This window comes from Candoia aspera, chromosome 2, assembly GCF_035149785.1.
Source record: "Candoia aspera isolate rCanAsp1 chromosome 2, rCanAsp1.hap2, whole genome shotgun sequence".
NCBI lineage: Eukaryota > Metazoa > Chordata > Lepidosauria > Squamata > Boidae > Candoia > Candoia aspera.
In genome coordinates, this window is record NC_086154.1 from 102,020,638 (window position 1) to 102,034,390 (window position 13,753).

The 13,753-nt window shown below is 41.3% G+C and overlaps 1 protein-coding gene across 1 annotated transcript in view; it reads left to right on the forward strand.

Annotated features, from left to right (window-relative positions):
- The window catches only part of LOC134490029 (cytochrome P450 2C5-like), a 48,571-nt gene that overhangs the window by 8,353 nt on the left and 26,465 nt on the right, over window positions 1-13,753 (forward strand). Inside the window, exon 3 of the mRNA XM_063292912.1 lies at window positions 362-511. Within this exon, the coding sequence (XP_063148982.1) occupies window positions 362-511 (150 nt within the window). The remainder of the gene's footprint in view (window positions 1-361; window positions 512-13,753) is intronic.

Sequence of the window (13,753 nt, forward strand, 5' to 3'; positions counted from 1 at the left end):
TGGCTCCTTTCAGGCTTCCGTGTAAGGCTGGCAAAATGGTGCTGCTGCTTTAACAGCCTAGTTTCTGGGAGTGAAGGGATGCCTTAAAGCAGCAGCAGCAGCAGCAGCTTTTTTCATGAAAACCAGAAAAAAACAAAGTGAATTATTTAATGAATAGAACACTTCCTCTTGCTCTGAATCATTTTTTTTAGTGTGCAGCACCTTCCTATCCAGTGAAGCATAAATCTTTACCCTGTGTGGTAATCCTTCTTTCCTGAAGAAAGAGTTGCGGTATGGTGTTGTGGGTTGATCTGCCTCTCTGCTTAGGTTTGCTTTCTGAATAGGAGATTTGGCCCCATCTTGTTCACCTCCTTCTTTGCAGGAATTCTTAGCAGGAATGAGACCAAATGGAGGGAGCTGCGCCGGTTCACCCTGTCCACCTTGAGGAACTTCGGGATGGGAAAGACAGCCATGTCCAAGAGGGTGCAGGAGGAAGCTCTCTGCTTGGCAGAGGAAATAGCTACCACACAAGGTCCTGTTTGGTCCAGCTTATTCCAGAGAAAGCCAAAAGTGAAGTGGCTGCTTAGGCTGTTGTAATAGTTGGGATGGACTCTTACATAGAAAGTGATTCAATTCGTCCTTCTCAAGGGATGCAAGGGGAATAGTATTGCGCCGTAGAGCTGGGCAATGGTATTACCCTCTATTTCTTCTGGCATGTGACAACTGTCAGCCAAGATATTAGTTTGCAGCAGAAACATTAGTGTTTTAAATAAAGTCCCCCCCCCCGATCTCTGATGCAATCATCACATTGATAACATCCATAAAACTCTGCCAAGATGCTTTGATTTATCTGCATGCTAAGCCCACCCAACATAGGTGGGTTAATAGACATCAGTCAAAGCCTCTTGCCTCATTATGCCACAAGCTCTTCCCCTTTTGTGCATGTAGGCAGCATCACAACTTACATACACATGGGACAGTACTTGTGTCCCAATGAAGTGATGCTGCTTTCAGTGGCTTTCTGCCCCCCACCCCATGTTCCCCCCTGCCCCTGTAGATGCCACTGGGTGAATTTACAGATCACCATGGGAGTCTGCAGGTGTTCTGGGGGGACAGATGAAAAGCACCACAAATTACATTCATCTTTTTTTCAACCTTGAGATGAAATCTGAGAAAATGTATATCCTTATCGTCAGATCTTAATCAATTGGTTCTACTGTCTTTGTAGGACAGCCTTTTAACCCAAAAGGGATCATCATGAATGCAACTTCTAATGTGATCTGCTCTGTCATTTTTGGTAACCGATTTGAGTATGGCAATCAGACCTTCCTGAAGCAATTGTACATTTTGGCAAATGAAGTGGGCTACTTTCATAGTTTCTTAGGATTGGTAAGTTAGTCCTATTCTTAGCCCTCCCCTTTTCTAGCAAACATCCTCCCCTGACAGCTTTTGTGAAAACAAGAGGGGGATGGAGAAAATTATGAAAAGAGGGGTGGGATATTTCGAGCAGACCTATGAAAATCAATCCCAAATTCAGAAAGGAGATTTTAGTGCCATAATCTGATTTGATTTTGTGCAATCAGATGGAATGAAGAAAATATTTTATTTGAGCTAATCTAAGATCAATTTGATAAAATATAGTCCACAAGCAAAAACAGACTAATATGTGTCAAAGATGGTAGACATTTCAAAGGATGCTAATCCTGCCAATTTCAGCAGGAGAGCTTCAACTATTTCACTGCAATAACTGCAATTCCCATTGTATCTCTTTTAAGGAGAGACAGCAGGTGTAAGGGAACAGCCAAGCATCCTCTTAGTTGTCCAACAAAGAGCCCAATGCTTAAGGATCTCCTGGTCATTTCTTCCTGGATATTCAGGGGCAACCCTCAGTGTGACATAAATTCTAGAGTTGTGGATTCTTTGTAACTCTCTGTGTTAGAGCCCTTCACAATGGACTTCACTCAATTGCAAACAAATGCCAGAGTCTCTGGCAGGTCGTTGACATTCCCTATGGATGCAAGGAGAATCTCAAGGTAGTTTGATAGAAATACTGTCACTGATCAGAGGGGGAAATGGAGGCTTGTAGGTAGAGACAAGAGAGGTGGGTTACAGAGAAAGAGACTGACCCAAAGGAAGTGGCTTTCATAGCTCCCCTTTCTTAAAAGTAGTATAATTTAGCCAACACCTCCAAGGGTCAGCATGGCATCCATCTGCACACCATTGGATGGCTGAAACCTTCCCCAAAGAAACAGAAGAAAGGGTTTGGCCCCAAAAGACATTATGGGTCAGCACTGAGGTTTTATTCAGACTGCTGCTATATGAATTGAAATGCCAACCCAGTTGTCTTAGTAGAAACCGTACAGAAAATGTAACGTTCCCTTGCACAAGCGAGAGCAAAGTGAAGCCTTGTTGCCACATCTCAGAAGCTGAGAGCTGAGGAAATGAGCAAAACTTGTCATCAAGCCAGGTTAGCCTTGACTCCTGGCCCTGTTCTGTGCAGCCTTGCTTAGCAATGCACATTAGGTAAGGCAGGACCTTGCTCCCTAAACAAACAAAGCAATATTCATTGGCAGACAGTGTTAATTCATAGGCTTGATAGTTCATAGCTCAGACTAGGATGCATTTCGGAAGACTCCTATCTTGCTAGCCTTTAGGCCCATTCCTTTATTCTGTCGCAATTGAAACCACTCAAGCAAACAACATTTTTAATATGTTTTAGAGTAAACTTTGAGCGGGGCATTAACCTTGTGCCCTCCCCAAAAAACTAGCAGCTTAGAACTCATCTAAATCTTACAGGCAGGTAACTTCTTAAAACCACTAATCTTACCCCATAAATCTCTCACTCATTGTCGAGAGTCTGAAACAGGTTTAAAAGCAATGTTCAATCCGAGACTGCATTGTGGACTAGTCAGCCCTGAGATTTGACATTATGGACAAATGAATAAAAATCCAGACCTGTGGCCAAATTAAAGGAGGAGAGTGTTTGAAGTCTGTTCACAACCAATGCGTAGTGTCTGCAGTTGGAGTTGTCAGAATTGTGCTGAAGAGATAAATTATGCAGAGTAAAAAAAGGATAAACTTGACCTGTGAGATGGACTCACATTCCTACTTTCTGGGTGGTCTGCTGATAACTATCTCCACCATCAAGGGCACCTTGTGGATTGCCCTCTACTACAGTGTTCCTCAACCTTGTGCTGGCTGGGGAATTCTGGGAGTTGAAGTCCACACAGCTTAAAGTTGCCAAGGTTGAAGAACACTGCTCTACTACTTGAGCAGTCAGTCAAGCAAGTGGCTTGCTGTATCTACTTATATATCTACCACCCAGCCATTCATCCCACTTATTTATGATTGAATGTATAGGCTGCCTTTCTATTTATTCTAATACACCAAGAAAGCCTGCAGCAATTTAAAAAAAACATAATACATGTCCTGAGATTAAAATACTTTTAAAAAAACCTTGTCCTGAGTTTAAAAACTTTTTAAAGCATGGTTGAAAACATTATAAAATGGTAACTACTTATAAAGAAGACAGAATTTTGATAAAACCAAATATTAGCATCTTTATTATTTGAATATTATAATATTTCTATAGGAATAATTGCTATACCTGTATTAATACAAAAAATGTAGTTCACCATGATACTCTAAATTCTCACAACAGGATCTTCAATGAGAATTATGCATTTGCTATGATGGCTCAGATTTTATTCAGCTAAATATCTTTCCTGATCTGCTATTTTGTACTTCATCCATGACTGAGAAGTGCTGAGATAACTTTTATAAAGGGATCAGTCTTCATCACCAGCATCAGAGTGCCCATTAAGTGATAGAGTGGAAGACTGTTGATTTAGGGCAAGTATTTAACAGATATGGTGCAATTTATTTTATATTTTATGATTTTATTGTAAACTGCCCAGAGTCCCTCTTCTGGGGGAGATGGGTGGTGGCTAAATTTGAGTAATCAATCAATCAATCAATCAATCTTTATATAATTGTATTAGAGAAAATCTGCATTAATTCCATATAAAAAAGTAGGCCTTCCGTACTTTTGTGTGGCTTACCTTTTTGAAATGGACAAGGAATAGTTAATATGTTTACAGCCAAGGTCATCCTATATCTGTGTTGATAAGTAACCTGCTCCTCAATTTTAAGAGAAAGGTCACTTGAAAAGAAATCCATAGGGGAAAAGTTGGAGAAGGCTAGAGGTCAGTTTTCTTTCCATCTCTCTTAAGGATTTATTTGGATTTCTGAATAGAACTCAAGAAAGATGGGGCTGTTTTTGGCAATAGTTCTGCTTCTTCTCTGTATGTTCTTCCCCTTCTTCTTCTCATCCTTCCAAATAAACAAGAAGAAAAGGCACCTGCCACCAGGTCCAGCTCCCTGGCCTATCCTGGGGAACCTCTTCCAGAAAGATGTCGTGCCTTTGTACAAATGCTATCCTAAGGTAAGACTAGTTCTTGAATTGTGTTCCCCAGGTGGCATGAGCTAAACTGGAGTTATGTGGGATAAAAGGATGGATAGAGGAATAACACAAGTTAATTTGTGCCTCGTTGATATGAATATGTGACAGGCTTTGCATAGGATAACAGTTCAATATGGCTTTGTTGGGAGCCGTACTAAACTAAGAAATATTGCACTTATCCATTTGTATAATTATTTCAAAAGGTGTTTGAAAGCATTCAAGCAAGAATGCATTTACTCTTCCCACAGCTGGTGAAAAAGTATGGGCCTGTTTTTACTGTCTGGATGGGGCCAACTCCTATGGTCGTTCTCTGTGGATATGATGTGATAAAAAACACCTTTGTGGATCATGCTGAAGACTTTGCTGGAGGTTATGCAATTTCCTTCAATGATCGATTGACTAGTGGCCAAGGTGGATTCTCCTCCCTTCCCTTGTTCTTTTTTTAGTGCTACGATGAGGTGGACAGATGATGAAAACCAGTTGAAATCTAATGCTAATGGATTGCTAGGTGATTTAAAATACATTGATAAACATTTCTTCAGAACTAGCATTGTTTTATTATAGCCACAAGAATGCAACATTTTCCCATCTGTATTTACCTTATTTAATGAAGAAAGGCTGATTGATCAGGAAACAAAATAGCTGAAGGGACTCAAGCTGTATCATAGTATAATATATTAAAGAAGGGACTGAGTGGAAATGATAAGATCTGAGGGTCTTTCAGGCGGCATAGGATATAGGTAAAAGTAAAGATTCCCATTTGGTCATGTCTAATGACACACTAGGGGGCAGTGCTCATCTCCATTTCCATGGCTGAAGAGCCAGCATTGTCTAAGGACACTTCTGCGTCATGTGGCCAGCATGACAATCATAGAAACGCTTTACCTTCCTGCCGAAGTGGTACCTATTTATCTACTGGCATTTGCATGCTTTCGAATTGCTAGGTTGGCAAGAGCTGGGGTGCGGGCGGGAGCTCACTCCATCACGCGGCACTTGTGTCTCAAACCACCGAACGTGCAACCTTCCGGTCAACAGCCTGAGCCACCACACCCACGGCATAGGATATAAATGTTTTAGATTAACTAAACAAATATTAGTTAACACCCCCCCCAAAAAAAACAACATCCCACCCTAGTTTATAGAATCAAAAGCTTAACTTTATATTTTACTAGCAGCAAAGGGTCTGTCCTAAGGCATTATTTGTTAGTAAAAGTAGGTGTCTAATCGTATCATTGATCCATTATTTTAACTGTAGATGAAATGACCTCCTCAAACTAAGGGCACAACTAGGCATTATTTAGGCAAGCCAGGATGGGAGCTGAGTCAGGGAGTCCTGCTCTGGGAGCCAAGAATGGAATTTACTCCTTAATTGGCTTGCTGATTCTGCTCCGTAAGTGCCTTCCTCCCTAACCCTGCCAAAATTGGGTCAGGTCTAGTATTGCCTTTGTAAGATGTTTTTTTTTTAATCTGTTTAATCTTGCCCAATTCTCAGACACTGCCTGGACAACTCCCTGCAGTTTTCTTGGCAAGGTTTTCAGAAGTGGTTTGCCATTGCCTCCTTCCTAGGTCTGAGAGAAAGTGACTGGCCCAAGGTCCCCCAGCTGGCTTTGTGCCTCAGGCGGGACTAGAACTCATGGTCTCCTAGTTTCTAGCCTGGTGCCTTAACTACTACACCAAACTGGCTGTGTTAAACAAATATGCAAAATGCAAAATCCTGATGTCATGTCAGGTTAGAGATACTTTCTTTAGGTCTGCTGATTGTAGTGTATTGTAATTATATTGTGAATGCTGAAGAATTATTGGCAACCATAATTGAGAATATCATCTAAGGGGAAAATTCTCTGGATGTATCTTACATAGAGATACTTGCTGCTTCTTGAATGCAGAGAACAGGCAAGACACTGCCTTCGCTACCTCTTGGTTTCAGGTCTGATCAACAAAAAGGAAGCCAGTTTGAGGGAGCTGCGCTGATTTACCCTTTCCACCTTGCATGACTTTGGGATGGGAAAGTAAATAATGTCTGAAAGAGTGTAGGCAGCAGCTCTTTTCCTGGTGCAGGAGATAGCAGCCACAGAAGGTACTTTCATATCCAGTGTATTACGAACAAGAAGAAAAAGAAGAAAATAAAGCCATTTTCAAGGGCAAGAATAGTTTAAGGAAGGGTTTTGTTTTGTGTTATTTTTTAATACAAACCCAAGTCGTTCACATTTGTGATAGAGCAAGATGAAAAAAAAGTTGATAGTAGTGTTATGTAGCAAAAGCAGGGCATGTTCAAAATTTCAGTGATTTTCTTTCACTGAATCGACCAACATGTAAAGGAAATACAACTGGTTACAAGTACGCTCTCCCCCTTCCTTCCCTTACTGGGAATCTTCCTTTTTCTCACTGAAGATGTTGCCTAGTCTGACAATGAAATGTCTGCAAGAAAACAACAAGGCTCAGAGAGCACCAAAGACTCCACATTGGGAATCATCTGTCCCATCAGATCAGAATACAAGACTATTCTGCAGTTTAATTCCCTTCATTCTGTTCTTTCCTCTCTGGACGACACACACACACACACACACACACACACAAACACTTGGAGGGGCATATTAGTAGCTGATAAGTAGCTGATAAGAAAATTAGGGGTATATATATTGAGGAGAAGAGCGTCTTTGTGCCTGGGAGGATATATGATTTCATAATGCCATGACATTACCAGAGTGGGCAGAATTTTCAAAATGTTCAGGTCATGTTTTGGGAAGATGAGGAGGGTTTGAGGTTTAAATGCCTCTTAAAACTCTTCACAACCCTGTAAAATGCAAGCACACAAACAAGCCGGTTCTGAAAATTTCAGCCATTTCAGGTGTCTCTGGGGGCTGAAAATAGGTTTCTGATGCTGTAGGCAGATGACCCTGGGAACTGTATTCAGTAGGCAAAGAGCAGGGAAATGTCACAGGGCTTGCAAGAAGCTTAGAAGGTTTATTTGTCTCAATCAGATTGAACAAAGAAAAAAGGTATAGCTCAAAATAATGTTGTTAAAAGAAATAAAACAATAATATCAATAAAATGATTTAAAAAGTAAACCTAGAAAGAGAACTTGAGACCTTTACAAGACTTGGGGAAAATGGATGCTGTGGTAAAATGTGATTCTAATGAGTGAATGTGAAAAGGAGAGGCCACTGTCTTTTATAGCCAACTAAGTTATTGTTCAACTGAAAGTTTCAGGGTGTTTGGTAAAAAACAAATGGGCTGTATACAATCCCTAAGGGAGTGTTTCTACAGATTGGGAGCAACATAGGAGATACACCCTTATGCTTCTTATTTGGGGACAAATGAATGGCTTTGCTTGGCACTACTGACCCCAATCTGTTGTCCTGCAGGGCAGCCCTTTGACCCAAGAGACACCATGTTAAGTGCTCTATCTAATGTTATCATTGCTGTGGTCTCTGGGAGTCGATTGGACTACAAGGAGCAGGGCTTTATAGAGCTGCGGAGAATTACTGACAAATTCATGTATTTCGTAGTTTTATAGGACTGGTATGTTGCTCCTTCTGCATTGCTCCTTTGCTAGCAACTCCCCAGGACTGCAAAGGGCATGAGGAAAAGGATGACAAAAAGGTCTCAGAATCAGGGATCAACTTGAATCTAAACTCAAAATGATCTTCTTTTGGTCTACGGTTGATAGCTGTGAGACAGAAATCACCAGAAGTGATTTCTCTAAGTGATGAGGGAATAATTAGCAGAAAATGACTGACACCATTAAAAGTAACATCATTCAGCTCCTACCACATTTTGTGCAATAGCGGTTTTTATAGGGACTCTATAAGAGGACAGGACCATCTGACCATCCAAGCAAAAGAAATGGGTTATCCTGGCCACCAGAGTAGTATTTGGCCAACCAGAGAAAGTCCTGCTGTTACTGTTAAAGGAGGACAGTAAGAGGCAAAATGAGTTGCTCTCTTTCCTGGGCTATTTGCATTTCTTTCCCCAAATTCAGAGAAATGGCTTTGGATTTTTGTAGAACATGATGACACAGTACATTGTAAAAGATGCCACAAACAATTGGGGCAACAATGCTCAACCTTAGTTCTGCATGGCCATGTCCTGTCCAGTCCAGAAGTTTGTGTAATGATTCCCACAACAGGAACATAATTTTAAATTTAGCTGATAGTGCTATTTTCTGTGAACTGTTCCTTATTTCATATATTTTGAAAAAGGTGGTAGATTGGGGTCCATTCTGAGCAGACAGTTATAAAAATAAACCAGAAGCAAAAGATTTTGGATTAAGGATACAAAGATAGGCAAGGCAGTCTGGGTGGCAAGTGAACAGAATTTTTGGCCAACTCCAAGGAACCAAATTCAAATCCCAGTTGGCTTATGTTTGTCCCTAGGATTAAGTTATAGATTTTGTACAAGCATTCATATCTAATTCCTTTCTTAGAATCTTGGTCTACTACTTTTACGGGCTACAAGGGGTTTCCCTCGACGTAAAGTCCAGTCATGTCTGACTCTAGGGGGCGGTGCTCATCTCCGTTTCTAAGCCTTGGAGCCGGCGTTGTCCGTAAGGACCCGTCCGTGGTCATGTGGCTGGCATGACGACATGGAACGCCGTTACCTTCCCGCCGAAGCGGTACCTATTAATCTACTCACATTGGCATGTTTTCGAACTGCTAGGTGAGCAGGAGCTGGGACTAGCAACGGGAGCTCACCCCGTCGTGCGGATTCGAACCGCCGACCTTCCGATCGGCAAGCTCAGCAGCGCAGCAGTTTAACCCGCAGCGCCACCGTGACGGGCAACAAAGGGTAGTAAAAATTGTGTTTCTTTGTGTGGAGATTCAGTCCAATTTTCTTAATGTAGAAAGTGCAACACAGTCTTGAAAACATACTTCCTTTCTGGTGATTTCTATCTCACAGCTATCAACCATTCACCAAGATCATTTTGAGTTTAGATTCAAGTAGATGCCTGATTCTGAGACCTTTTTGTCATCCTTTTCCCTGTGTTTGTTTCTGTAGATTTACTATTTAAGACTAACGAGGTCCAACATTTTCTTTTTCACAGCATTCATAGTAACTCAGCACATTGTTTATTGATACCTATACACTGTGTTCAGTGATCTGCACATTCAACTCCCAAACTATATTTTCTACAAAAGGCCTGCCTTATTTGTACCCTTGTTACTAAGTTCTACTCCATCTTAATTTTAAATAACATTTCAAATATATGTTCATAATTTCTTAGCAATGAATTGACCTGATTCAAAAACTTTCCAGCTCTTGTTGTCTGTAGCTGTCAGCCATAACCAGAGGTTTCCACAGGATCTAAAACTTTAGTCAAAATGATGAAGCATTGCATTGCATTGTAAGCTCCTCCACTTTCATTTGTGTATGCTATGACATGATACTATGACATGATACTGTGCAAAAGATTAATGGCCATAGCCATCTTGGGGGATTAAATAAAGAAAGGAAAAGGCTCCATTATCTAAGGCCATTTATTCTACTTCTGCTGTAGGTATACAACTCTCTTCCAAATATAATGGAATACCTCCCAGGACCACATCAGACAGCTTTTGCTGAATCGGAAGAATTATGTGCTTTCATCAGGAAGATGGTGAAGTCCCATCAGCAGACACTGGATCCTCAGAACCCCCGCGACTTTATTGACTGCTTTCTCATCAAGTCAGTGAAGGTAGGACAGCCTAAATCTTCCTTGTATGCTAAACATCCTAAATGCTAGGAGTATTTCAGATTGTAGGGGGAAAAAAAGCTCTTATTACTCTTGGAGACACATTATTATTCTCTACATAGATGTTTCCTATAGCTCTATAGGTGATATAACTGATAAGTATGATCACCCAACAGTTTACGGAATACATATTTACTTGGGTTTACTTACACAATAAATTGCACCTCATTCACAATCTTATAGTGGATAAGAGGGCAGACCCGGTTAGCCTTACCAAGATCTGGGTGGGAAATGAAGGGGTCTGCCCCTCTCAGAAATAGGTCCATGTGGATTTCACATCAGCCATGGGCTGGGGAAGGAGAGATGGTGTGGAAATTGTCATCTGGAGGACACTGATGATGTCTAGGGTTTATCTGCAGATAACAGGACATGAGCCCTTATTTGTGAAGACAGGCTCTAGGGACAAGTGGGGAGTGCTACTCTTGTTTTGGCCCCTGCTGATTAGTTGCTTACCTGTCTGAATTGCTTGACCTCAGTGTGAGGTTGGTGATGGATTTTCATTTGATGGTGCTTTCAACCTGCCTTCCTTGGGAAAAGGGGTCAGAAAGGACTTGCTAGTTCATGGCCACCGTCACAACCATGGGCATGTCCCAGGTAATCTATGTCTTGACTTACACTGGAGGTCACAGGCTAGTTCTCTTTTTTGTCTCATGGTACTTGCAATGTGATCTGGGAGTAGCATGTCACTAGAGAGGATCAGGTATCATCAGTACACTAATTATACCCAACTTTACATCTCAACCCTTGGCTAACCAAGTGATGCAGTCGATGTGTTGTCCAAGGGTATAGAGGATATTAGGATATGGATGGGGAGAAACAAGTTGAGGCTTAATCCCAGCAAGATTGAACGGCTTTGGGTTCATATCCATCCAATTCCACAGAGATTCCAAAATATTTAGTTCTGGATGGAGTTGTACTCCCTCACATATTACTGGCTCTTAACTTCTGGGCCCTCCTGGATTCAAAGCTCTTGCTTGAGGAATAGGTGGCAGACGTTGGCAGGAAGGTCTTTTCTGTATCTTGTGAACCAGTTATGATGCTTCCTGGAACAGGAGGCTTTATTCAGTCACTCATGCTTTTTTTTACATCTTAATTGGGTTATTGCAATGCTGTCTATGTGGAGTTGCCATGGAAGATCATTTGGAATCTACAACTGGTCCAGAATGCAGTGGCCTGAATAGTAATGGGCATGCATCACATCTACTTTCTGAGCTGCACTGGTTACTGCTTAGCATTTAAATGGATCCTTCCTTATATGAAGAAAGTCCATAAAAACTTGATTGTTTCATCAGGCCATGGTGGATAGAATATTTTGACTGTTCCCTTTGGTGAGGAATCATATTCTAATGTTGGGCCATTGATTGTTTTATTTCTGTTTTTATGCATTTCTTTCTCTGTGGATTATTGAATTAGTAGTGTTTTACATTGTTTATGTTAACTGTTTGTTTTAATCTGGTTTATGAAGGTGGGAACTGCATGCTGCTCACAGCTGGCTTTGATTGGACTGATTTAATAGCCTTGTAAAATACATTAAAAAGCAATGTATCAGTTTCAGTAAAAAAAGCAATTGGAATATTAATAGGAACAAATTAAGGAGTCTTGATTTTTGCTTCTTTAAAGAGTATTTTTCCCCCTTTCCCTTTCTGCTTTCATTATATACAGGAAAAAAATTATCCTGATGATATCTACACCATTGGAGAACTTGTTATGGCTGTGCATGGACTCTTTCTTGTTGGGTCAGGAACTACAAACCAAGTTTTGCTTTATAGCCTTCTTGTGATGGCTAAGTTGCCACACATTCAAGGTACAGAAATGTCCTGGAGAACTGCATATATGATGGAGCACCTATGGGCTGCATCAACAATTGCATGAAGATACTTAAATGTGTGTAATTTGAGAATATGACTAACCTGCAGAGGAGGATGAGTGTCAAAGTTCTGAAGCACATCTTTTCATTTACTTTTTATTTTAACAGCAAAAGTCCAGAAGGAGCTTGATGAAGTAGTAGCTAAACAGGCTCCTGAAATGGAAGATCGGGTGAGGATGCCCTTTACTAATTCATGAGATTCTACAATATGAGAAAATGAGCATTGAGAACTTTCCACGTGCAACAACTCGTTGTACAAAAATTAAGGAGCACAACATTCCACAGGTAGGCTGTATCCTTTTTTCCCTCTTTAGGGCAACTTCTATAACAAGTGCCTTCCTTCCTCAAAGGTAGCCTGTTTTCTAGATCATGACATAGTAGCAACAACTAACACAATCTGTCTTTGTACTCTGAAGGGTACTGCTATCAGTGCCGTGCCTATATCTGCACATTTCGATCCTCTGTATTGGGAGACTCCAGAGCAGTTTAACCCACACCATTTCTTGGATGAAAAGGGACAGTTCAGAAGAGGAGAAGCCTTAATCCTTTTCACTAGGTAAGTGGAAGGTCCCAATGTTCCTTTGGTACGCTCTGTTTTGGTAAGAGTAGCCTAGCTCCCGGTCCCAGTTGCCTGTGTGGTTTCACAAACTGAATCAAGAGCAGACCACAGCGGGTCAAGAGGCTAGCACAGGTTCCCTCAGAAGGCAAGCAGCAGGGAGATGGGGTTATTAGGAAGAACTTCTTTTTTGCTTCTTTTTGCTCTACCTTGTCTAGGGAATTAGCCTGTCCAACCTGGGGAAGGAGCTGTTGTTCCGATCTTTGCAGCCACACTCCTCAAATGGGCTTCAATAAAAGAATGGAAGTGCTAGGATGCAAGGAAAAGGGATTGTTCCTGCTCAAGGAATCGTTGCATTTTCTGAAGAATTCCCTTGAGAATTTAAGCCTTTAAGCCTCTTTTCCATCACTGTCTTCTTCATGCTGACTCTATCTGTTTCAGTAGGCCCCAACCTCAGAATGCAAGTTTATTGTGCTTTCTTCGGTTATAGAGGTTTCCAGCAATGGGTCAACTCTGTCTTCTTTCTCTCTTTTAGGGAAACGGGCTTGTCCAGGCGAAGCCCTAGCTTGGGCAGAGCTCTTCCTGCCTTTTTCCACTCTGCTCCAGAAGTTCACCTTCCAGCTGGTTGGGGATACCAGCAAAGAGATGGATGTAATATCTTTGTATGAGGACTACAGACATAAACATCGATATCCCCCGATACGAGCCATTGGCCGTTTGAAGTAAGCTTCTGGCCGCTAATGAGCAGAAGGAATGTACATGTAAATGCCTTTCTTCTTCCTTCTGAGATTTCTTTCTTTTCTCGTTCAGCTGCTCTCAGCTTCAGAAGGGGAACGCTCCCAGGTATGAATGGTCCAATGCATGTGAGAGAAGCTAGAGGAGGTCAGGAACCATTCTTTCCCATTTCCAGGCATCTGTCCAGTTTCACATAGTAAATGGACTATGCAGTAAAAGCTCCTATGCAACGTCACAAAGGCTTGTTTTTTGTCCTTTCACTGAATGGAATAGCACTTTCTTTAATATACATTAATCATAGGCATGTGATCTCCTGCCAAACAGGGCCTATTTAGCTGTAAATGAATCAGCCAGTATTGGCTATTCTCCATTTCTCCTTTTTTCTCATCTTCAGTTTGTTCCATCCTAGTGTTAAATGTTTCA